The sequence below is a fragment of the Protopterus annectens genome, chromosome 5.part1 (assembly GCF_019279795.1).
Source record: "Protopterus annectens isolate FY-2018-M chromosome 5.part1, PAN1.0, whole genome shotgun sequence".
Taxonomy (NCBI): Eukaryota; Metazoa; Chordata; order Ceratodontiformes; family Protopteridae; genus Protopterus; species Protopterus annectens.
In genome coordinates, this window is record NC_056736.1 from 746,008,338 (window position 1) to 746,034,575 (window position 26,238).

The following is a 26,238-nucleotide window of genomic DNA, read 5'->3' on the forward strand; positions in this document are numbered from 1 at the left end:
ATAGTGCCATTATTGGAAGTGACTGAGAAAACTATGGGGGGGGGACTTAGTAGTGGTGATAAAGAGATAGTAGTAGTCAGGGAATATAATACTGCCATTATTGGAAGTGACTGAGAAATCTATGGGGGGGGCTTAGTAGTGGGAGTAAAGAGATAGTAGTAGTCAGGGAATATAATAGTGCCATTACTGGAAGTGACTGAGAAATCTATGGGGGGGACTTAGTAGTGGGAGTAAAGATATAGTAGTAGTCAGGGAATATAATAGCGCCATTACTGGAAGTGACTGTGAAATCTATGGGGGGGACTTAGTAGTGGGAGTAAAGAGATAGTAGTAGTCAGGGAATATAATAGCGCCATTACTGGAAGTGACTGTGAAATCTATGCGGGGGACTTAGTAGTGGGGGTAAAGAGATAGTAGTAGTCAGGGAATATAATAGTGCCATTATTGGAAGTGATTGAGAAATCTATGGGGGGGCTTAGTAGTGGGAGTAAAGAGATAGTAGTAGTCAGGGAATATAATAGTGCCATTACTGGAAGTGACTGAGAAATCTATGGGGGGGGACTTAGTAGTGGGAGTAAAGAGATAGTAGTAGTCAGGGAATATAATAGTGCCATGATTGGAAGTGACTGAGAAATCCATGGGGACTTAGTAGTGGGGGTAAAGAGATAGTAGTAGTCAGGAATATAATGGCCATTACTGGATGTGACTGTGAAACCTATGGGGGGGGGACTTAGTAGTGGGATAAAGAGATGGTAGTAGTCAGGAATATAATAGTGCCATTACTGGAAGTGACTGTGAAATCTATGGGGGACTTAGTAGTGGGAGTAAAGAGATAGTAGTAGTCAGGGAATATAATACCATTATTGGAAGTGACTGAGAAATCTATGGGGGGGGGACTTAGTAGTGGGAGTAAAGAGATAGTAGTAGTCAGGAACATAATAGTGCCATTATTGCAAGTGACTGAGAAATCTATGGCGGGGCGACTTAGTAGTGGGACTAAAGAGATAGTAGTAGTCAGGGAATATAACAGTGTCATTACTGGAAGTGACTGTGAAATCTGGGGGGGGGGGACTTAGTAGTGGGAGTAAAGAGATAGTAGTAGTCAGGAATATAATAGTGCCATTATTGGAAGTGGCTGAGAAATCTGTGGGGTGCGACTTAGTAGTGGGAGTAAAGAGATAGTAGTAGTCAGGAATATAATAGTGCCATTATCGGAAGTGACTGAGAAATCTATGGGGGAGGACTTAGTAGTGGCGGTAAAGAGATAGTAGTAGTCAGGGAATATAATAGTGTCATTATTGGAAGTGACTGAGAAATCTATGGGGGGGACTTAGTAGTGGGAGTAAAGAGATAGTAGTAGTCAGGAATATAATAGTGCCATTACTGGATGTGAGTGAGAAATCTATGGGGGACTTAGTAGTGGGAGTAAAGAGATAGTAGTAGTCAGGGAATATAATAGTGCCATTATTGGAAGTGACTGAGAAATCTATGGGGGGGTGACTTAGTAGTGGGAGCAAGAGATAGTAGTAGTCAGGAATATAATGGTGCCATTATTGGAAGTGACTGAGAAAACTATGGGGACTTAGTAGTGGGAGATAGTAGTAGTCAGGGAATATAATGGTGCCATTACTGGAAGTGACTGAGAAATCTATGGGGGGGACTTAGTAGTGGGAGTAAAGAGATAGTAGTAGTCAGGGAATATAATAGTGCCATTATTGGAAGTGACTGAGAAATCTATGGGGGGGACTTAGTAGTGGCGGTAAAGAGATAGTAGTAGTCAGGGAATATAATAGTGTCATTATTGGAAGTGACTGAGAAATCTATGGGGGGGACTTAGTAGTGGGAGTAAAGAGATAGTAGTAGTCAGGGAATATAATAGCGCCATTACTGGAAGTGACTGTGAAATCTATGGGGGGGACTTAGTAGTGGGGGTAAGGAGATAGTAGTAGTCAGGGAATATAATAGTGCCATTATTGGAAGTGACTGAGAAATCTATGGGGGGGGGGACTTAGTAGTGGGGGTAAAGAGATAGTAGTCAGGGAATATAATATAGTGCCATTACTGGAAGTGACTGAGAAATCTATGGGAGAGGACTTAGTAGTGGGAGTAAAGAGATAGTAGTAATCAGGGAATATAATAGTGCCATTATTGGAAGTGACTGAGAAATCTATGGGGGGGGGGGACTTAGTAGTGGGAGTAAAGAGATAGTAGTAGTGAAGAAATATTATAATGCCATTACTGTAAGTGACTAAGAAATCTTTGGGGGGTTCTTAGTAGTGGGAGTAAAGAGATAGTAGTAGTCAGGAATATAATAGTGCCATTACTGGATGTGACTGAGAAATCTATGGGGGGACTTAGTAGTGGGAGTAAAGAGATAGTAGTAGTCAGGAATATAATAGTGCCATTATTGGAAGTGACTGAGAAATCTATGGGGGCTTAGTAGTGGGAGTAAAGAGATAGTAGTAGTCAGGAATAATAGTGCCATTACTGGAAGTGACTGAGAAATCTATGGGGGGGGGACTTAGTAGTGGGAGTAAAGAGATAGTAGTAGTCAGGGAATATAACAGTGCCATTACTGGAAGTGACTGTGAAATCTATGGGGGGGGGGACTTAGTAGTGGGAGTAAAGAGATAGTAGTAGTCAAGGAATATAATAGGGCCATTATTGGAAGTGACTGAGAAATCTATGGGGGGGGGGACTTAGTAGTGGCGGTAAAGAGATAGTAGTAGTCAGGGAATATAATACTGCCATTATTGGAAGTGACTGAGAAATCTATGGGGGGGGGCTTAGTAGTGGGAGTAAAGAGAAAATAGTAGTCAGGGAATATAATAGTGCCATTACTGGAAGTGACTGAGAAATCTATGGGGGGGGGGACTTAGTAGTGGGAGTAAAGAGATAGTAGTAGTCAGGGAATATAATAGTGCCATTATTGGAAGTGACTGAGAAATCTATGGGGGGGGACTTAGTAGTGGGAGTAAAGAGATAGTAGTAATCAGGAATATAATAGTGCCATTATTGGAAGTGACTGTGAAATCTATGGGGGACTTAGTAGTGGGAGTAAAGAGATAGTAGTAGTCAGGAATATAATGGTGCCATTACTGGAAGTGACTGAGAAATCTATGGGGACTTAGTAGTGGGAGTAAAGAGATAGTAGTAATCAGGGAATATAATAGTGCCATTATTGGAAGTGACTGAGAAATCTATGGGGGGGGCTTAGTAGTGGGAGTAAAGAGATAGTAGTAGTCAGAATATAATGGTGCCATTACTGGAAGTGACTGAGAAATCTATGGGGGGGGGTACTTAGTAGTGGGTGTAAAGCAATAGTAGTAATCAGGGAATATAATAGTGCCATTATTGGAAGTGACTGAGAAATCTATGGGGGGGGCTTAGTAGTGGGAGTAAAGAGATAGTAGTAGTCAGGGAATATAATAGTGCCATTACTGGAAGTGACTGAGAAATCTATGGGGGGGGACTTAGTAGTGGGAGTAAAGAGATAGTAGTAGTCAGGGAATATAATAGTGCCATTATTGGAAGTGACTGAGAAAACTATGGGGGGGGACTTAGTAGTGGGAATATAATAGTGCCATTACTGGAAGTGACTGAGAAATCTATGGGGGCTTAGTAGTGGGGGTAAAGAGATAGTAGTAGTCAGGGAATATAATAGTGCCATTATTGGAAGTGACTGAGAAATCTATGGGGGGGACTTAGTAGTGGGAGTAAAGAGATAGTAGTAGTCAGGGAATATAATAGCGCCCATTACTGGAAGTGACTGTGAAATCTATGGGGGACTTAGTAGTGGGAGTAAAGAGATAGTAGTAGTCAGGGAATATAATAGTGCCATTATTGGAAGTGACTGAGAAATCTATGGGGGGGGGACTTAGTAGTGGGGGTAAAGAGATAGTAGTCAGGGAATATAATATAGTGCCATTATTGGAAGTGACTGAAAAATCTATGGGGGGGACTTAGTAGTGGGAGTAAAGAGATAGTAGTAGTCAGGGAATATAATAGTGCCATTATTGGAAGTGACTGAGAAATCTATGGGGGGGGACTTAGTAGTGGGAGTAAAGAGATAGTAGTAGTCAGGGAATATAATACTGCCATTATTGGAAGTGACTGAGAAATCTATGGGGGGGGCTTAGTAGTGGGAGTAAAGAGATAGTAGTAGTCAGGGAATATAATAGTGCCATTACTGGAAGTGACTGAGAAATCTATGGGGGGGACTTAGTAGTGGGAGTAAAGAGATAGTAGTAGTCAGGGAATATAATAGTGCCATTATTGGAAGTGACTGAGAAAACTATGGGGGGGGGACTTAGTAGTGGCGGTAAAGAGATAGTAGTAGTCAGGGAATATAATACTGCCATTATTGGAAGTGACTGAGAAATCTATGGGGGGGGCTTAGTAGTGGGAGTAAAGAGATAGTAGTAGTCAGGGAATATAGTGCCATGACTGGTTGTGACGGAGAAATCTAGGGGGGGGTACTTAGTAGTGGGAGTAAAGAGATAGTAGTAGTCAGGAATATAATAGCCATTACTGGAAGTGACTGAGAAATCTATGGGGGGGACTTAGTAGTGGGAGTAAAGATATAGTAGTAGTCAGGGAATATAATAGCGCCATTACTGGAAGTGACTGTGAAATCTATGGGGACTTAGTAGTGGGGGTAAAGAGATAGTAGTAGTCAGGGAATATAATGCCATTATTGGAAGTGATTGAGAAATCTATGGGGGGCTTAGTAGTGGGAGTAAAGAGATAGTAGTAGTCAGGGAATATAATAGTGCCATTATTGGAGTGACTGTGAAATCTATGGGGGGACTTAGTAGTGGGAGTAAAGAGATAGTAGTAGTCAGGAATATAATAGTGCCATTATTGGAAGTGACTGAGAAATCTATGCGGGGGACTTAGTAGTGGGGGTAAAGAGATAGTAGTAGTCAGGGAATATAATAGTGCCATTATTGGAAGTGACTGAGAAATCTATGGGGGGGCTTAGTAGTGGGTGTAAAGAGATAGTAGTAGTCAGGAAATATCATAGTGCCATTATTGGAAGTGACTGAGAAATCTATGGAGGACTTAGTAGTGGCGGTAAAGAGATAGTAGTAGTCAGGGAATATAATAGTGCCATTATTGGAAGTGACTGAGAAATCTATGGGGGGGACTTAGTAGTGGGAGTAAAGAGATAGTAGTAGTCAGGGAATATAATAGTGCCATTATTGGAAGTGACTGAGAAATCTATGGGGGGGACTTAGTAGTGGGAGTAAAGAGATAGTAGTAGTCAGGGAATATAATAGTGCCATTATTGGAAGTGACTGAGAAATCTATGGGGGGGCTTAGTAGTGGGAGTAAAGAGATAGTAGTAGTCAGGGAATATAATAGTGCCATTACTGGAAGTGACTGAGAAATCTATAGGGGGGGACTTAGTAGTGGGAGTAAAGAGATAGTAGTAGTCAGGGAATATAATAGTGCCATTACTGGAAGTGACTGAGAAATCTATAGGGGGGGACTTAGTAGTGGGAGTAAAGAGATAGTAGTAGTCAAGGAATATAATAGCGCCATTATTGGACGTGACTGAGAAATCTATGGGGGGGGCACTTAGTAGTGGGGGTAAAGAGATAGTAGTAGTCAGGGAATATAATAGTGCCATTATTGGAAGTGACTGTGAAATCTATGGGGGGGGGACTTAGTAGTGGGAGTAAAGAGATAGTAGTAGTCAGGAATATAATAGCCATTATTGGACGTGACTGAGAAATCTATGGGGGACTTAGTAGTGGGAGTAAAGAGATAGTAGTAGTCAGGGAATATAATAGTGCCATTATTGGAAGTGACTGAGAAAACTATGGGGGGGGGGGCTTAGTAGTGGGAGTAAAGAGATAGTAGTAGTCAGGGAATATAATAGTGCCATTATTGGAAGTGACTGAGAAATCTATGGGGGGACTTAGTAGTGGGAGTAAAGAGATAGTAGTAAGGGAATATAATAGTGCCATTATTGGAAGTGACTGAGAAATCTATGGGGGGGGGACTTAGTAGTGGGACTAAAGAGATAGTAGTAGTCAGGGAATATAATATGCCATTATTGGAAGTGACTGAGAAACCTATGGGGTGGTGACTTAGTAGTGGGAGTAAAGAGATAGTAGTAGTCAGGGAATATAATAGTGCCATTATTGGAAGTGACTGAGAAATCCATGGGGGGGACTTAGTAGTGGGGTAAAGAGATAGTAGTAGTCAGGAATATAATGGTGCCATTATTGGAAGTGACTGTGAAATCTATGGGGGACTTAGTAGTGGGAGTAAAGAGATAGTAGTAGTCAGGGAATATAATATGCCATTATTGGAAGTGACTGTGAAATCTATGGGGGACTTAGTAGTGGGGTAAAGAGATAGTAGTAGTCAGGAATATAATAGTGCCATTACTGGAAGTGGCTGTGAAATCTATGGGGGGGCCTTAGTAGTGGGGGTAAAGAGATAGTAGTACTCAGGGAATATAATAGTGCCATTACTGGAAGTGGCTGTGAAATCTATGGGAGGGGGGGACTTAGTAGTGGGAGTAAAGAGATAGTAGTAATCAGGGAATATAATAGTGCCATTACTGGAAGTGACTGAGAAATCTATGGGGGGACTTAGTAGTGGGGGTAAAGAGTTAGTAGTAGTCAGGAATATAATAGTGCCATTACTGGAAGTGACTGAGAAATCTATGGGGACTTAGTAGTGGGAGTAAAGAGATAGTAGTAGTCAGGGAATATAATAGTGCCATTATTGGAAGTGACTGAGAAATCTATGGGGGACTTAGTAGTGGGGTAAAGAGATAGTAGTAGTCAGGGGAATATAAGCCATTATTGGAAGTGACTGAGAAATCTATGGGGGACTTAGTAGTGGGGGTAAAGAGATAGTAGTAGTCAGGAAATATAATAGCGCCATTACTGGAAGTGACTGAGAAATCTATGGGGGGGGACTTAGTAGTGGGGGTAAAGAGATAGTAGTAGTCAGGGAATATAATAGTGCCATTATTGGAAGTGACTGAGAAATCTATGGGGGACTTAGTAGTGGGAGTAAAGAGATAGTAGTAGTCAGGGAATATAATAGTGCCATTATTGGAAGTGACTGAGAAATCTATGGGGGGGGACTTAGTAGTGGGAGTAAAGAGATAGTAGTAGTCAGGGAATATAATAGTGCCATTATTGGAAGTGACTGAGAAATGTATGGGGGGGGAGTTAGTAGTGGGAAAAGAGATAGTAGTAGTCAGGGAATATAATAGTGCCATTATTGGAAGTGACTGAGAAATCTATGGAGAGGGCTTAGTAGTGGGAGTAAAGAGATAGTAGTAGTCATGGAATATAATAGTGTCATTACTGGAAGTGACTGAGAAATCTATGGGGGACTTAGTAGTGGGGTAAAGAGATAGTAGTAGTCAGGGAATATAATAGCGCCATTATTGGAAGTGACTGAGAAATCTATGGGGGGACTTAGTAGTGGGGTAAAGAGATAGTAGTATTCAGGAATATAATAGTGCCATTACTGGAGGGGATTGAGAAATCTATGGGGGGACTTAGTAGTGGGAGTAAAGAGATAGTAGTAGTCAGGAATATAATAGTGCCATTATTGGAAGTGACTGAAAATCTATGGGGGACTTAGTAGTGGGGGTAAAGAGAGATAGTAGTAGTCAGGGAATATAATAGTGTCATTATTGGAAGTGACTGGAAATCTATGGGGGACTTAGTAGTGGGAGTAAAGAGATAGTAGTAGTCAGGGAATATAATAGTGCCATTACTGGAAGTGACTGAGAAATCTATGGGGGGGGGACTTAGTAGTGGGGGTAAAGAGATAGTAGTAGTCAGGAATATAATGGTGCCATTATTGGAAGTGACTGTGAAATCTATGGGGGGGACTTAGTAGTGGGAGTAAAGAGATAGTAGTAGTCAGGGAATATAATAGCGCCATTACTGGAAGTGACTGAGAAATCTATGGGGGGGACTTAGTAGTGGGAGTAAAGAGATAGTAGTAGTCAGGGAATATAATAGTGCCATTATTGGAAGTGACTGTGAAATCTATGGGGGAGGACTTAGTAGTGGCGGTAAAGAGATAGTAGTAGTCAGGGAATATAATGCCATTATTGGAAGTGACTGAGAAATCTATGGGGGACTTAGTAGTGGGGTAAAGATAGTAGTAGTCAGGGAATATAATAGTGCCATTATTGGAAGTGACTGAGAAATCTATGGGGGGGGGACTTAGTAGTGGGGGTAAAGATATAGTAGTAGTCAGGGAATATAATAGTGCCATTACTGGAAGTGACTGAGAAATCTATGGGGGGGACTTAGTAGTGGGAGTAAAGAGATAGTAGTAGTCAGGGAATATAATAGTGTCATTATTGGAAGTGACTGTGAAATCTATGGGGGGGGCTTAGTAGTGGGAGTAAAGAGATAGTAGTAGTCAGGGAATATAATAGCGCCATTATTGGAAGTGACTGAGAAATCTATGGGGGGGGGACTTAGTAGTGGGAGTAAAGAGATAGTAGTAGTCAGGGGAATATAATAGTGCCATTATTGGAAGTGACTGAGAAATCTATGGGGGGGGACTTAGTAGTGGGAGTAAAGAGATAGTAGTAGTCAGGGAATATAATAGTGCCATTATTGGAAGTGACTGAGAAATCTATGGGGGCTTAGTAGTGGGACTAAAGAGATAGTAGTAGTCAGGGAATATAATAGTGCCATTATTGGAAGTGACTGAGAAATCTATGGGGGGGGACTTAGTAGTGGGAGTAAAGAGATAGTAGTAGTCAGGGAATATAATAGTGCCATTATTGGAAGTGACTGAGAAATCTATGGGGGGGACTTAGTAGTGGGGGTAAAGAGATAGTAGTAGTCAGGGAATATAATAGTGCCATTACTGGAAGTGACTGAGAAATCTATGGGGGGGACTTAGAAGTGGGAGTAAAGAGATAGTAGTAGTCAGGGAATATAATAGTGCCATTATTGGAAGTGATTGAGAAATCTATGGGGGGGACTTAGAAGTGGGAGTAAAGACATAGTAGTAGTCAGGGAATATAATAGTGCCATTATTGGAAGTGACTGAGAAATCTATGGGGGGGGACTTAGTAGTGGGGGTAAAGAGAAGAAGCTTGTTTTTTTGGCATTAAGAAGGAGGCAGCGTTTTGTAAACCATGTTTCTACAATGTTAAAAACATTTTGAGTAAGAGAATGTGATTCTGATGGGGAGTATGCTGAGCACACTAGCGTAGAATCATCTGCATATTGAATGCAGGTGGCTTGAGGAATTGCTGCATGGAGATCATTGATAAATAATGAGAAAATAAGTGGTCCAAGAATAGAGCCCTGAGGGACTCCGAGGGTGACTGGCAGAAAGGATGAAATTTGATTTCCCCAGAGAACTGCCTGTTGCTAAGGTAGGATCTGAACCATTTAACAGCCTGAGAGTCAAAGGAAAGGGATTCAAGAATATTGGTTAGAAGGGTGTGGTTTACCATGTCGAAAGCTTTTGAGAGGTCAATAAAGAGTGCAGATGAGAGGATGTTTTTATTGTGGTTTCTACTGATGGTATCTGTAAAGAATAAAAGGGCAGTTGTGGTACTGTGTGATGGCCTAAAGCCATGTTGGCAGTTTGCTATTATGTTATGTTGAGATAAATGATGTAGAAGTTGTTGGTGAATGCATATTTCCATAATTTTTGCTAAGGGTGATAAGAGAGCTGTTGGCCGATAGAGTAGTCATTTGAGTTCCCACCTTTGTGCAGGGGATAATGTGGGAGATTTTCCAAATGTCTGGAATGGTTCCCTCCTTAATTGTCCTATTTCTAAGGATGGATATAGGGTAGGCAATTACATTGGCTGCTTTTTGGAGATATTGTGAAGGTAGCTGGTCGGCAGAAGGAGTACAAGGCTTGAGTTTTTGGATGAATTTATAGATGAGAGTAGTAGAAATGGGTTGCAGTTTGAATGTAGATAGAGTGCCTGGTATGGTGGTGGGAAGGTTTGAGTTGTCTGGGATTAGTTGACTAGCTAGTGACTGTATGGTCTCAGTGAAGAAAGAATTGAAGGTATTGGCAGTTTGATGGGGGGGTATTTGGATCGGCATCAAGTGGGGTGGGTGTTCGAGAGTGCCCTGGCAAAAGGAGTTTATTAATACTAGACCATATATGTGACTATGTATACATTTTATAAGTAATTTAGGTATATATGACTGTGTATATGTTTTATAAGTTATTTAGGTATATGTGACTGTCTATATGGTTTATAAGTTATTTACATATATGTGACTGTATACGTTTTATATGTTATTTAGGTATATACAACTGTGTATATGTTTTATAAGGCATTTAGGTATATGTGACTATGTATATGTTTTACAAGTTATTTAGGTATATACAAGTGGGTATATGTTTTATAAGTTATTTAGGTATATGTGACTATGTATAGGTTTTATGAGTTAGTTAGGTATATGTGACTGTGTATATGTTTTATAAGTTATTTAGGCATATACAACTATGTATACGTTTTATAAGTCATGTTTTATAAGTTATTTACATATATGTGACTATGTATACATTTTATAAGTCGGTGGTGGTGCTGCAGTAGCGCTGTCGCCTCACAGCTAAACGTTGTCCCGTTTGATTCTCAGCTAGAGCATCTTCTGTGTGGAGACATGCGTGAATGGGCGTACCTTCGTTGAAGGTTGTGTGTCAGGGATGGCAACTCGGCACGTAAAAGTCTACTGCCAATCATTAGCGGACCGGAGTTCCGCTGTGGCGATCCCTAACCGGGAAAAGCCGCAAAGACAACAAAAAAAAAAAATGTAGGTATATGTGACTGTGTATATGTTTTATAAGTTATTTAGGTATATAAAACTATGCATACGTTTTATAAGTTAGTTACACATATGTGACTATGTATATGTTTTATACGTTATTTAGGTATATACGACTATGTATACGTTTTATAATTTATGTTTTATAAGTTATTTACATATATGTGATTATGTATACGTTTTATAAGTTATTTAGGTATACATGACTATGTATACGGTTTAAAAGTTATTTAGGTATATACGACTGTGTATATGTTTTATAAGTTATTTAGGGATATATGACTATGTATTCAAAAACATGAGCCAGCACATACAGTTCCATCGAACCAATTTAATGATATCCAGATTCCTTGGTAAATGGAATCTCAAAACATGAACAGCATACCGGTTTCGGCCATAACCTGGCCTTTATCAATGCAGTACAAAGAAGAATAATAAGGAAACCCGACCCCTGGTGGAACATGCTTATATACTCCTTATTTAAAGGGGTACAAAATCTGTATATAATAGACAAATACATCGGAACAAAACAGCACATAAATCACATCATAAAACAAAAACTACAACATAATAAACATATAAACCATGTACAAGGTCATCAAAAATAGAAATAAAAATAAAAATAAAAATAAAAATCAAATACAAAGTAATATAAAAAATATTATACAAAAAATGTAAAATATTAATATAACTCAAATATAATAATAACTACATATCTTCCGTCATCAAAATGTAATGGGACTTTTATGGTGATCAAGACAATTACTCAGGACAATTTCTATATATAGAAAACAACCAAAATAGGTCATTTCTATAAAAATATATATGCATATATATGTGTGTAGGTGTCTACCATTTTCCTATTAGGAATTGTAATCTGCATACAAACAAAATCCATACATGATATGACAATCATAATATGAATGCCCAATATGTATATATATATATATATATATATATATATACATAAAAAAATTTTTTATACCCACACAATGGACCTACCAAATCCTATTCTAACATATTTAAACCAGGTTTAAATAAACCCCCCAATTGGATTATCCACTTTTGTTCCATTTGGTCAAGTTTTTGATGCCATCCGGCCTTAAAACCCCTATGAAGAGTAATTTTATCTATAACCACAAACCGAAAAATGGCCGAAGGATGCTCCAAGGTATGTTTAATTACTGCATTGGCAACACGTTTATTTTTAATTGCACTTAAATGTTCCCCTATTCTAAACTTGACAGGTCTGGACGTTTGTCCAACATAGAATGCAGAGCAAGTACATGTGACCAAATATACCACCCAGTCTGTGCTGCAATTAGCAAAAACCCTTATTTCAAAAATTCGTGATGTATTTTTACTTGAAAATTCTTTGGTTTGTTGCAAATGCTGACAAGCAGCACAATGCCCACAAGGATAACACCCCCTTAATCTTTCTCCACTTAAGGTTCTTTGTTGTGGTATATTAGTAACATGTCTCTTGTAATGTGTGAAGTGAGAATTCATATTCCGTCCCCTTAAGAAAACTGGCAATTTGCCGGCAACAACCTGCCTAACACCTCATGTGACAAAAGAATACCCCAATGTTGGTTAATAACATCCCTGAAATAATTGGTGTTGTTCCCATAGGTAGTAACCAACCTAATCGGTTGAATATCTTTTGTTTTATTCCCAATCCTGTTATTAGCTTTATAACACAATAAATCCTGACGTTCCATTTGTGAAGTTTGAACTTCCGCTTGCACAAGTATTTGAGATTCATACCCCCTGGTTAGAAATCTGCGCCTCAAATCCAGACTGCTTTCCAAATAATCTTCATCAGATGAACAAATACGTCTGATTCTCATATATTGAGATTTTGGAATATTGTGGATGGTGTGGCGTGGATGATGACTGTTGACATGTAACAAAGTATTGTACTTCGGAAACTTGCGATATATAGTAGACGATAAAGTGTTGTCAGCAAGTTTGATAACTTTGACATCCAAAAAAACAATTTCTGAAAGTTCAATATTAGCAGTAAACCGAATACCAAAACTATTATCATTCAAATAATCCACAAACTGCATTAAACTTTGCTTGTTTCCACGCCACACCATCCAACAATCGTCTAGATACCTCCAGATATCCAGATGTTGTAAAAATTTGTTATGTTGATCATCATATATATACCTAGCCTCATAGTATCCCATGAACAAATCGGCATAGATGGGTGCAAAGGAAGAACCCATCGCCGTGCCCTTGATCTGCCAATAAGCCTTACCTGCATAATAGAAAATATTCTTTCGTAATACCATTTCAGTGAGCTTAATCAAAAAATTATTAAAGGATAAAGCATAGACCTTAGATAGGTATAAAAAGGAAACGGCTAGAATACCCTGATCATGTGGAATATTTGTATATAATGAAGCCACGTCAAGAGTACAAAGTAACCAGTGAGATTCCAGTTGAGAATCATTAATTATATTTAAAAATTCAGTGGTATCCTTAATACGAGACCTAATAAAGGGCAACAAAGGTTTCAAATAATGTGTCAAAAAAGCTGACAATGGTTCCGTTAGGGAACCCCTACCTGAAACTATAGGTCTCCCAGGGGGATGCAATGGGTCTTTATGTATTTTAGGTAGAATATACAAATACTGAGAGCAGGGCTCATCCACCTTCAGTTGCCCACCCACCTGTGTCGTAATGGTACCCTGTTGAACTGATAGATCCAAAAAGTCATCAATTTCTTTCTTAAAGGAAAGAGTCGGATCCACATTCAGTACCATATAAAAACTGGAATCTGCCAACTGTCGTGAAACTTCCTGATTATATAATGAATAATCCAAAACCACAACTGCTCCTCCTTTATCCGCCATAGTTATAACTATGTCATGATTATTACTAAGCTCAACCAAAGCTAGTCTTTCTAAAGATGTTAAATTATTTGCGGTAAGACCATACAAATTGGAGAAATGTAACTCCTTCATTACACACTCTCTAAAAATGGACACATGTTTGTTCATGGGAGGAACAAATTTAGATTTCCTAAACTTGAAGTCAGAAGATCTTTGAGTGTATTCCTGATCTGCAAAAAAGATTTTCAAATTAAGTATTCTACAAAATTCATCAACATCTTGCAATAATTGAGTTTCTGAAACCGAAAATGAGGGTACAAAAGAGAGCCCTTTATTCAGCAGTTTTATATGTATTGGAGAAAGTTCAAAAGAGGAAATATTGTGTATGTTATCATTTATGTCACCATTTGTTGTAACAGGGACTGTAAAGTTATGTTGCCGGAATCTGTTCTTATGCTTCTTACCCCCCCCGCCTCCTACCCCTAGTTCTAAAGGGGGGGGCTGTTTCCTTTTCGCTGCTGGGGACACTTGGCGTAATGAACCTTCCCCATCTGTTAGGGTGGAAGCTTCCTCCTCTGATGTAGTATCAGACATTGATTTATGTTGTCTTAAGATGGACCTAGGTCTTTTCTTATTATTAAAACTATTACTGGATCTAAAATCCTGAAATCTAACAGATTTTTGATTTACAAAAGGTTTCCCTTTTTCATAGTCCATCAAATCACGATTAAACTTATTAATCTTCCTTTTTGTAAGTTGTTTTTCCAATACTGAGAGGTCCTTAGCCAGATCTGATACTTGTTGTGAATATACCACTTCCGATTTAAATTGTTCTACCTCCCCACACAAATTTTCAATCTCCGTAAGTTGACTCTGAATAGTCCTGTCATAATACCTTAGTAAACAATCAACAAATTGCATAGATGATGAATGTTGTGCCTCTGCCCATTCTTTGGAAAGCACACTATCTATGTTGGCCACAATAGGTTGTATACGGACCCTTAGTCCCCTAGGAGTAATATCCTTGACCTTGTAGGCTTTAAAAAGTTTCAAATGCCATACATTTTATGCGTAATGCCTTCATTTGTCTATTAAGCTTATTAAACATATTGTTGCACTGTGATGGAACATCCAATACTGAATTGGTAGAGTTTGGTCCAGAAATATTACTTAGACCAAAAACCTCCAAATTATCTTGATCGGCCGAAAGGCCCTTTAATAACTCCCCAATGTCCATATTTCAAAAATGAAATGCACCAATATAATATATTATATTGTACAAGTCCCAAATATCAGAGTGACCTTGAAAACACCCAACCCCTCTTAATTCACACAAATAATGTTATCCATACTAGGTGTGCCATGTTGAAAAAATTATTCAGATAAACTAACCTTATAAATTTCTTACCATAAGTGGCCCAATATACAAAAAAGGCTCTCCAAAAGCCAAAAACTTTCGTCTTGATGGGCAAAATAATGAAACAAATACTCAAATGATGATATCCGGAAATAATTCCAGAAAAAATATATTGGATAAATATTCCAACCCTATAAAATATTGCCCTTCAATAGGCCGACATACGTCTCTGCCAAAACTCCATTTTATATTTGTATATTGCCACCGTAAGATATAATATGCACCACCTCTCATGCACTCATCAGGATTATACCTGTTATAACCATCTATCAATCTCAAACAGTATTGGCTGCCCTCATGGCCACTCAAAAACATAATATCACTAAGGCCCCATCCATTCGTATCAGTCCGACCCAACCCTATTGGGTCTGGTACTATTTCCTTACAAAAATTATATATTTGTTTATATTGAGGCCATTACCCCATTTACACGTAAGATTATTGTGCACTTCAATAAACCATCACAATGCCACAACTGTTTATAAGAGAAAACCTCTAACCCACAAGGCCCAAAGGAACACTGAAGTTCTCATAATCATAATCAAACATAAAGTGAAATATATCCATTCACGGATTAAATATCAAAAAACATTAAAATAATTTAAAGTAGAATCCAAATGAACACAATTGACCATAGTAATTTAAGATAGAATCCAAATGGACACAGTTAACCATAGACATTATCAAGGTTAACAACACTTGCCCTTGGAAGTCAAACAAATTATCCCTGTGAGCATATACTGACCACCACTATGACTATGTATACATTTTATAAGTCATGTTGTATAAGTTATTTACATATATGTGATTATGTATACATTTTATAAGTTATTTAGATATATACGACCGTGTATATGTTTTATAAGTTATTTAGGTATATGTGACTATGTAGAGGTTTTATGAGTTATTTAGGTATATGTGACTGTGTATATGTTTTATAACTTATTTAGGCATATACGACTATGTATACATTTTATAAGTCATGTTTTATAAGTTATTTACATATATGTGACTATGTATACATTTTATAAGTTATTTAGATATATACGACTGTTGGTCAGCCACGGTGGTGCAGTGGTTAGCATTGCCTCCTCACAGCAAGAGGTTCTTCGGTTCGATTATCGGCTGGTGTGCTTTCTGTGCGGAGTCTCCATGTCCTCCCTGTGGTCACGTGGGTTTCCTCCCACATCCTAAAGATATGCTATATTGGCCCTAGGTGTGAGTGCGTGCATCTGTGTGCCTTCTGTGGAAGGTTGGGTGCCGGGCTGGCTACTCGACACTGTAAAACTCCACTGCCAATCATTAGCAGACAGGTGATCTGCTGTGGCGACCCCTAACCGGGAAAAACCCGAAAGAAGAAGAAGAAGAAGGTATATACGACTGTGTATATGTTTTGTAAGTTATTTAGGTATATGTGACTATGTATACGTTTTATAAGTTATTTAGGTATATACAACTGTGTACATGTTTTATACGTTATTTAGGTATACATGACTGTTTATATGTTTTACAAGTTATTTAGGTATCTTATTTAGGTATATGTGACTGTGTATATGTTTTGTAAGTTATTTAGGTATATGTGACTATGTACATGTTTTCTAAGTTATTTAGGTATATGTGACTGTGTACATGTTTTATAAGTTATTTAGGTATACGTGACTGTGTACATGTTTTCTAAGTTATTTAGGTATATACAACTGTGTACATGTTTTATACGTTATTTAGGTATACATGACTGTTTATATGTTTTACAAGTTATTTAGGTATCTTATTTAGGTATATGTGACTATGTACATGTTTTCTAAGTTATTTAGGTATATATGACTATGTATACGTTTTATAAGAAGAAGTTATGTACTCACCATAACGTTCCATGTTGGTGGTCCATCTCACCTTTCATTTTTACATATGGGTTTGGAGCCGATCCTCGGCTGCAACTCAGCCGATTTACAAGCTGGAAGACTTCTGGTTGGCTCGTGGCTAAGCAGGTATCCCATGGTACACCAGTACAATCCCCAGATCTTGTTTGCTGCTCACTAGAATAACAACCATAAAAACAATTAATACTAACGGGTCTCCATCCAAGGGCAACCAAATTATTACTTCCAGATCTTCCAGGATGGGGGCAGGAGGGCGGGTTGGTAAAAATGAAGGGTGAGATGGACTACCAACATGGAACGTTATGGTGAGTACATAACTTCTTAATGTTAGGTAGTCCGATCTCACCTTCATTTTTACATATGGGACAGCGGTCCCTAGCGCCTTATTCTGGGGTGGCGCATTGGAAAATACTCTTGAGCACTGTGGAGCCAAAGGATGCTCTACCCCTGGATGCCAAATCCAATTTGTAATGTGTAATAAAGGTGTGAAGGGTAGCCCACGTAGCTGCTGCACAAATATTATCAAGTGGGACCCTGGCTTGAAAGACTGCAGAGGTAGACAGCGACCCGGTAGAATGAGCCTTGATTTTGTAGGGTAAAGGTTTGCCCTCCGAGCTATAGATAAAGGCTATACAACTAGAAATCTAATTAGATAGTGTCACTTTAGAAACTGGTAAGCCCAATCTAGAGTCAGAAAAGGAAATGAATAATTGATCTGATTTCCTCAAGCCTTAGTCCACTGTAGATAAAAACGTTGTTGTCTTTGAACATCTAGCTGATGAAAACGGTACTCAGCTGCATTACAGTGACTAGGGAAGAAAACCGGGAGTTCTATTGATTGGTTTAAGGTAGCATTAGAAGAAACTTTGGGGACAAAGGAAGGATTAGTACATAATGACACCCTGTCTTTGTGAAAAATCAAATACAGTGGCTTAACAGAGAAGGCCTGTAGCTCCGATACTGGTCTAGCTGATGTGATAGCTACCAAAACAAGGTCTTCCAAGACAAACATTTTAGAGAAGATGAGTGGGAAGGTTCAAAGGGGAGAGACGTCAATTCGGACAGCACAAAATTTAAATCCCAAGAAGCCACTGGTTCTTGCAGAGCTGGTCTCAATAGAGTGGCCCCTTTCAAAAAGGTCTCGCATAGCTTATGAGACATTAAATTGGTATCTGGAAAACCTAAACGAAAATGAGTAATCGCCGCCAATTGGACTCTGATAGTAGCAGCGGCAGATCCTTGCAGAAAAAGTTCAGAAAGAAAATCCAGAATCACAAGGATAGAAGCAGTGTAGGGATCTACATTCATTCTCTGTGCCCAACTAGAAAATCTTTTCCATTTACTGCCACGTAGCTTCCTAGTTGAAGGTTTATGGGAGGACATAAGAATATGTGACACTGAGGATGATACATCATGAAGCCTGACTAGGGATGGAACTGGAGCATCCACGATGTCAATTTGAGGATGTGGATTGAGGGGTGTAGCAAACCCGACATGTGAGTCAATAGATCTGGAGCTGGGTCCAGAATCCAAGGATCGTCCAGGAGGAGAGGCTCGAGGAAGGGCAACCAGACCTGATGAGGCCAGTAAGAAGCAATGAGGATCAACTTGCTTCCCAGCCGACTGGCTTTCTGAATCAATTTGGAAATGAGAGGGATTGGAAAAAAGGTATACATAAGTCCCATGGGCCAATCGTGAGCCAGAGCGTCTCTGGGAGACTCCCCCGGAGGGGGAATGAGTGAAAAATAGCTGCTGCATTTGATATTGACTGGGCTGGCAAAAAGGTCACATCAAGGCTGTCCCCATTTCCGGAAAATCTGATCCACTGTTTCCCGTTTCAGAGACAACTCATACTTGAGTCATTAGGATTGCCCGGCTGAGCTTGTCGGCTATCACGCTGGTTGTCCCTGGAATGTGCGTTGCAACCAGAAAGCACTGGGAAGAAATCGCCCATTCCCAAACTCGCATGGCCTACCGACAGAGTGGGTAAGATGTGGTACCGCCCTGTTTGTTGATATACCAAACCACCGACATGTTGTCTGATTGTATCGCAATTGTCCCTAGAGGAGGAGAGTCTTGAAGTGCTTGCAACGCCAGAAGCACCACCCTCATCTCCAGAACACTGATATGCAGGTAAGCCTCATGTTCTTGCCATGTGCCTTGGACAGTCCTGCCGAGATAATGCCCCCCCCCCCAATCTGGGAGGCATCCGTGATCACAGTGGCAATGGGTTGGGCCGGAACAACGGGGGGACCTGTGATCAGTTGACTGGAAGCTATCCACCAACAAAGGTCCTTCTTGCATGATTCTGTCAGCAGGATAGGACGACTCAGTGGAAGAGATTGGATGGACCACTGGGAAAACAGAAGCCACTGGAGAATTCTCATGAGCAACCTGGCTAAGGGTACCAAGAGATTTGTGGAAGCCATAGTCCCGAGGAGCTGAAGAACCCACTTCGCTTTTACTTTTTGCAATGGGAGAAAATGTTGAACTTGGGAGATTAACTTCTGTGCCCTTTCGGCCGGGAGACGAGCTGTCATGTTCACTGTGTCTACCTCAGCGTCTATAAAAATCACAGATTGAAAGGGCAATAATGCAGATTTTTTTCAATTTATAGAGATCCCTAACTGAGCACAAAGTTGAATCGTGACATACCTGTTTTGGAGGAGTAGATGCCTGGTAGGAGCGGTCACTACTGCCATGCATTTGGTGAACACTCTGGGGGCTGTGGTGAGACCAAAGGGCAGAGCGCGAAACTGATAGTGACTGGCTCCCAGCTGGAAGGGTAGATGGCTTCTGGACGCCTTGTCCATTTTTATGTGGTAGTAGGCGTCCTGAAGATCTAGAGAGCACATCCAAAAGTCTTTCCCTAACAACAGGAGTATAGACTGCAGTGTTACCATCCAAATCTTGTCCTTCTTCACCGATTCCTTCAATCTGCTGAGGTCCAATATTGGCCTCCAATCTCCGATTAGTTTTGGAACTAAAAAGAACCTGGAGTAAGTTCCGGATCCTATCTGGTCTGCTGGATGCCTCTTTTTAAGAGCAATTTATTGATCTCCACAGTTGCCTGATCCCTGTGATTGAGTGGTACATCTGGGATCCTTTTGGGAACAAATGGTGATAGGGAAAACGGTATGATATAGCCTCTGGTAACAACTCTTTGTACCCACTTGTCTTAGGTGATATTTAGCCAGGCTTCTTGGTACAAAGAAATGCGACCCCCGATCGACCAGAAAAGTGCAGTCGGGCTCCACATCAGGAGCACTGATAAGGCCATCCTCGAAAAGAATCACGGCCTTGTTGGTATTGCGGACCGCCCCTGCCCCTAGGGCAAGATCTGCCATTTCCTCCTCATTTGCCTCTGAAGGAGGATTCACCCTGTGTGTCAGGAAATACCCTCTGGGACTTCTTGAACCACATTTTACCGCCCCTTTGACCCTTGGGGTATGGTCTGGAAGGGACAGTAAAACGCACTCCCACGGCAGAAAGCGTCTTTCCTTCTTGCTCACACCGAGTGAGTGTATTCTTCACCTTGGAACGAAACAATGAGGAACCATCAAATGGAGCACTGGTGAAAGTAGACTTGAATGGTTCCGCAAAATTACATGAGCGCATCCAGGAGTGGCGCCTCAAGGCAACTTCATAACCTGCTGCTCTACTTGCTCCATCTGCAGCGTAAGAGAGAAGTCGCATGGAGGAGTTAACCACAGAATTTAAGGTGGACAACTGAGTAGAAATCTTGTCAGGAACTCCATCAGTACACGCACCTTGTACGGAATCTCTTAACTCCTTGAGGAGATCCCTCTGCAACTTCGTGAAGTGCATGAGATAGTTCAGCGATCTAAGGGTAAAGGCCGCTGAACTAAACATACACTTCCCAAATCTGTCCATTGAGACTCTTTGTTTGGTGTATGAACAGATGAAGAAATCGCTGCTAACTCCATCTTCGTGGCTGCCGCCACCACCATGGCATCTACGGGAACGCCCTTGGACAAGAACTCTTTACCAGGAGGGGCAGACAAGAACTTATTTGGTCTCCTGGGGACTGGCTCCATAGTGTCAGGAGTATCCCACACCTTTCGACTCACTAGATCCATCAGTTCGTCAAAAGGTGGAGACACCCAAGAGGCAGAAGGTTGAGACCCGAAAGCCTTCAGGTACATTAACTCCTCATTAGAAGGGTTAACAGTGGGCCAGTCGCACCTCTGCCTAAGAATTTCTAAGATGTCTACAAAGGAGACATCATCAGAGGACGACTTGGGGGACCCCTTCTGACTCCTCGAGGTCAGTGTCCGATGTCAAAGACTCATCCTGGGAGTCCATATGTTTCCTCTTAAATAACCTCTTCTGGGAAGGCTCCTTGGAAGGATATTCCGGGGAAGCCTCGGAAGAGTGGGGGCCACCAGCCTATGGCTCCTGAGGCTGCGTGTCTCTGCTGTCTCCAGAGAGAGTAAGGGCTGAGTCTGAAGTGGGTGCTCTCAGGGGAAGAGTGCTTGTGCCACTGGTAGGGGTTGGAGAATGAGACAGCACACTCCTCATCATCTCAAATGCCGACCTCTCCAGCTCTGAAGACCTTCCCTGCTCCGAAGAGACGCGGGTCGGCGCCGGAGCCAGAGCTGTTGACTCTGAGATAGATGCACGGTCCAAACTCACCCTGGCCGAAGCACCGAGAGGAAGGCTTGGAACTGAAGATTGATTTATACCCTCCCCGTCGGTGCCGACAGGAGAGCTTCGGACCCTCGACACGATGGACGGCACCAAGTGTGTCCGAGCCGAAACCGGCTCCAAGGCAACAACAAGGTGAGTTGGAGCCGGCATTTCCTCAGTTGGCACCAAGCACTCCGGCTCTGAAAGGCCAGTATGGCTCGGAGGAGTAATAGCAGACAAAGGCAAAGCTGGGCCAAGTGGCTCTGGAGCCGACTAGGTCGGAGCTAACAATAATTTTGGTAAGACAGACGACTTCAGGAGTCTCAGCACTATCCTCTCCACATCATCTTTTGAAAGGCTCCTGGAAGACCTGGAAGACATAGCTGGGGATCTTGACCTGGGGGGCACTGGAGACTTAACTGTTACGGAAACCGGTAGGGAGCTTACAGACTGGCTCCGAGTAACAGAATCAACTGCTGTATCAACAGGTTCAAAGATCGGTTTTGAAACACCTGTAACCAACTCTGACACCGCCATAATGCTCTCCTTCGGCTCCAAAAGCTGAGGAGTTGAGGAGGAAGATTTGGAATGTTTCGACTGTTTAGGGGGATGGCTCCGAGACACCAACCGGTGCTGGAGAAGGCCTTTTTGAGGATTTTGATTTCCCAGACTTAGAGAAAGCCGAAGAACTGGATAGTGCTTCCTCAAAGCATGCTTTCAATAGACCCTTGAGTATGAGTTTGTTCTTTCTCTTCTGTAACATTCTAGGAGAGAAAGCATGGCAGAACAAACACAACTCCTGTAAGTGGATGACCCCTAGGCAGTAGACACAGCTACTGTGGCCATCTGTTAAGGACATCTTTTGGGAGCATTTCATGCACTTTTTGAACCCAGAGGGTTTATGCTCCTTACTTTCCTTAGACATATTACACACACACAAACCAGAGAGATTGAAAAAGAGAAACAAGAGAAAGGGAAGAAGAACTAGGTCCTCTAACTAAAATGGGCCTTGCCCGGTGTAGAGAAAGTTAGCTAAAGGAGTTACACAAGGACTAGGTCCTCCAACTAAAACGGGCCTAGCCTGTAGTGAAACTAGGTCTTCTAACTTAAACAGACCAGAAAGGAAAGCACATGCACACAAGAGAACCTGTAAATGACGCAAATAAATTTTTATATTCCTAAAAACAGAAAAACAGGTATTATACTCGCAATACTAATAAATTCACAAGCGGATCACCGCCAAAAACAAACAATGTCTAAATAGCAGAAACTAACTGCCAAGAGTGACCAAAAAAAATTTGATAACAACAGACAAGACAACAGGAGCCCCTGTTGACTAAGAGCAGAAACCGCCAAAAACTCTACCTAATAATCATAAAATGCGCAACAGCGCCTAAAACTAACTAGCACACAGGATACCAATAACAACTAGCAAACTAAGTTGCACTCAAAGAGGGCAAGCAATACAGCTGCCTAATATATTAGCAACACTAAATATACAATAATAAAGCATTGCATATAAAGAATTTTGAAAAACTTAGCCAGAGCCAAGAGAAGCACAACCGAAATCGTCGACGCGGCAAACGAGATCTGGGGATTGTACTGGTGCACCATGGGATACTTGCTTAGCCATGAGCCAACCACAAGTCTTCCAACTTGTAAATCGGCCGAGTCAGAGCTGATTATCGGCTCCGAACCCATATGTAAAAATGAAAGTGAGATCGGACTACCTAACATGTTATGTTTTCTAAGTTATTTACATATATGTGACTATATATACGTTTTATAAGTTAATTAGGTATTTACGACTATGTATACGTTTTACAAGTTATGTTTTATAAGTTATGTACATATATGTGACTATGTATAAGTTTTATAAGTTATTTAGGCATACATGACTATGTATACATTTTATAAGTTATTTAGGTATATGTGTCTATGTGTACGTTTTATACGTTATTTAGATATACGACTGTGTATAAGTTATTTAGGTATATGTGTCTATGTGTACGTTTTATACGTTATTTAGATATACGACTGTGTATATGTTTTATAAGTTATTTAGGTATATGTGACTGTGTATATGTTTTATAAGTTATTTAGGTATATGTGACTATGTATATGTTTTACAAGTTATTTAGGTATACATGACTGTGTATATGTTTTACAAGTTATTTAAGTATATGTGACTGTGTATATGTTTTATAAGTTATTTAGGTATATGGGACTATGTATACGTTTTTTAAGTTATTTAGGTATACATGACTATGTACATGTTTTATAAGTTGTTTAGGTATATACAGCTGTGTATATGTTTTATAAGTTATTTAGGCATATATGATTATGTATATGTTTTATAAGTTATGTTTTGTAAGTTTTTTTACATATGCGTCTGCGTCCATGTTTTATAAGTTATTTAGGTATATGTGACTGTGTATATGTTTTATAAGTTATTTAGGTATATGTGACTGCATATGTTTTATAAGTTATTTACATATAAGTGACTATGTATACATTTTATACAAGTTATTTTGGTATATACAACTGTGTATATGTTTTATAAGTTATTTACATACATGTGACTGTATACGTTTTATAAGTTAATTAGGTATATACGACTATGTATATGTTTTATAAGTTATTTAGTTATATACGACTGTGTATATGTTTTATATGCTATTTAAATATATGTGACTATGTATATGTTTTATAAGTTATTTAGGTATACACGACTATGTATACATTTTATAAGTTATGTTTTATAAGTTATTTAGGTATATGTGACTATGTATACGTTTTTTAAGTTATTTAGGTATATATGACTATGTATATGTTTTATAAGTTATTTAGTTACTTGTGACTGTGTATAGGTTTTATAAGTTATTTAGGTATATGTGACTATGCATATGTTTTATAAGTTATTTACATATAAGTGACTATGTATACATTTTATAAGTTATTTAGGTATATGTGACTGTGTATATGTTTTATAAGTTATTTACATATATGTGACTGTATACGTTTTATAAGTTATTTAGGTATATACGACTATGTATATGTTTTATAAGTTATTTAGGTATATACGACTGTGTATATCTCTCATATGCTATTTAAATATATGTGACTATGTATATGTTTTATAAGTTATTTAGGTATATACGACTATGTATACGTTTTATGTTATTTAGTGGTGCTGCGGTAGCATTGTCGCCTCACAGTAAGACGTTGTCCTGTTCAATTTTCAGCTAAAGGCGTCTTCTGTGTGGAGACATACATGAATGGGCGTACTTTCATTGAAGGTTGTGCGTCAGGGCTGGCAACTCGGCATGTAAAAATCTACTGCCAATCATTAGCGGACCGGAGTTCCACTGTGGCGAACCCTAACCGGGAAAAGCCGAAAGACGCAACAACGACGACTGTATATATATGTTTTATATGCTATTTAAATATATGTGACTATGTATATGTTTTATAAGTTATTTAGGTATATACGACTGTGTATATGTTTTATATGCTAATTAAATATATGTGACTGTGTATATGTTTTATATGCTAATTAAATATATGTGACTGTGTATAAGTTATTTAGGTATATACGACTGTGTATATGTTTTATATGCTAATTAAATATATGTGACTGTGTATATGTTTTATAAGTTATTTAGGTATATGTGACTATGTATACATTTATAAGTTATTTAGGTATACATGACTATGTATACATTTTATAAGTTATTTAGGTATATGTGACTGTGTATATGTTTTATAAGTTATGTAGGTATATGTGACTGTGTATATGTTTTATAAGTTATTTACATATATGTGACTATGTATACGTTTTATAAGTTATTTAGGTATATATGACTGTGTATACGTTTAATAAGTTATTTAGGTATATATGACTGTATATGCTTTACAAGTTATTTACATATATGTGAGTATGTATATGTTTTTAAGTTATTTAGGTATATGTGACTGTGTATATGTTTTACAAGTTATGTTTTATAACTTATTTACATATATGCGACTATGTATATGTTTTATAAATTATTTACATATATGTGACTATGTATATGTTTTATAAGTTATTTAGGTATATAAGACTGTGTATTTGTTTTATAAGTTATTTAGATATATACGACTGTATACGTTTTATAAGTTATTTAGGTATACATGACTATGTATATGTTTTATAAATTATTTAGGTATCTATGACTGTGTATGCATTTTATATGCTATTTAAATATATGTGACTGTCTATATGTTTTATAAGTTATATAGATATATATGACTATATATACATTTTGTAAGTTATTTTATATGTTCTGCAGGTTAGATGTACGTGACTATGTATGTGTTTTATAAGTTATTTAGATATATGTGACTGGGTCTACTTCATTTGATCGAAATTTAATTTGATCGAAAACCAGTATTCAAGGCATAAAACTGGGATTTGCCCCCTCCCAAATGTCGTGCGACCCTGGAGTAAGTATATATACAGTTAGGGGGGGTGCGGGGGGCAAAACCCCCACCTAGTTTCCTTTAAAAGAAGAAAATAAAACAAAAAGTTCAGATTTTAAATGCCCCCCCCACCCCCTTAACTATATATGCCAACTCCAGGGTCACACGACATTGAGGAGGGG

At 39.3% G+C, this 26,238-nt stretch overlaps 1 protein-coding gene across 1 annotated transcript in view; it reads right to left on the reverse strand.

Annotated features, from left to right (window-relative positions):
* The window catches only part of C2CD3 (C2 domain containing 3 centriole elongation regulator), a 2,415,762-nt gene that overhangs the window by 14,550 nt on the left and 2,374,974 nt on the right, over nucleotides 1-26,238 (reverse strand). The window contains exon 39 of the mRNA XM_044072855.1: nucleotides 13,487-14,677. Coding sequence (XP_043928790.1) covers nucleotides 13,487-14,677 — 1,191 coding nt within the window. The remainder of the gene's footprint in view (nucleotides 1-13,486; nucleotides 14,678-26,238) is intronic.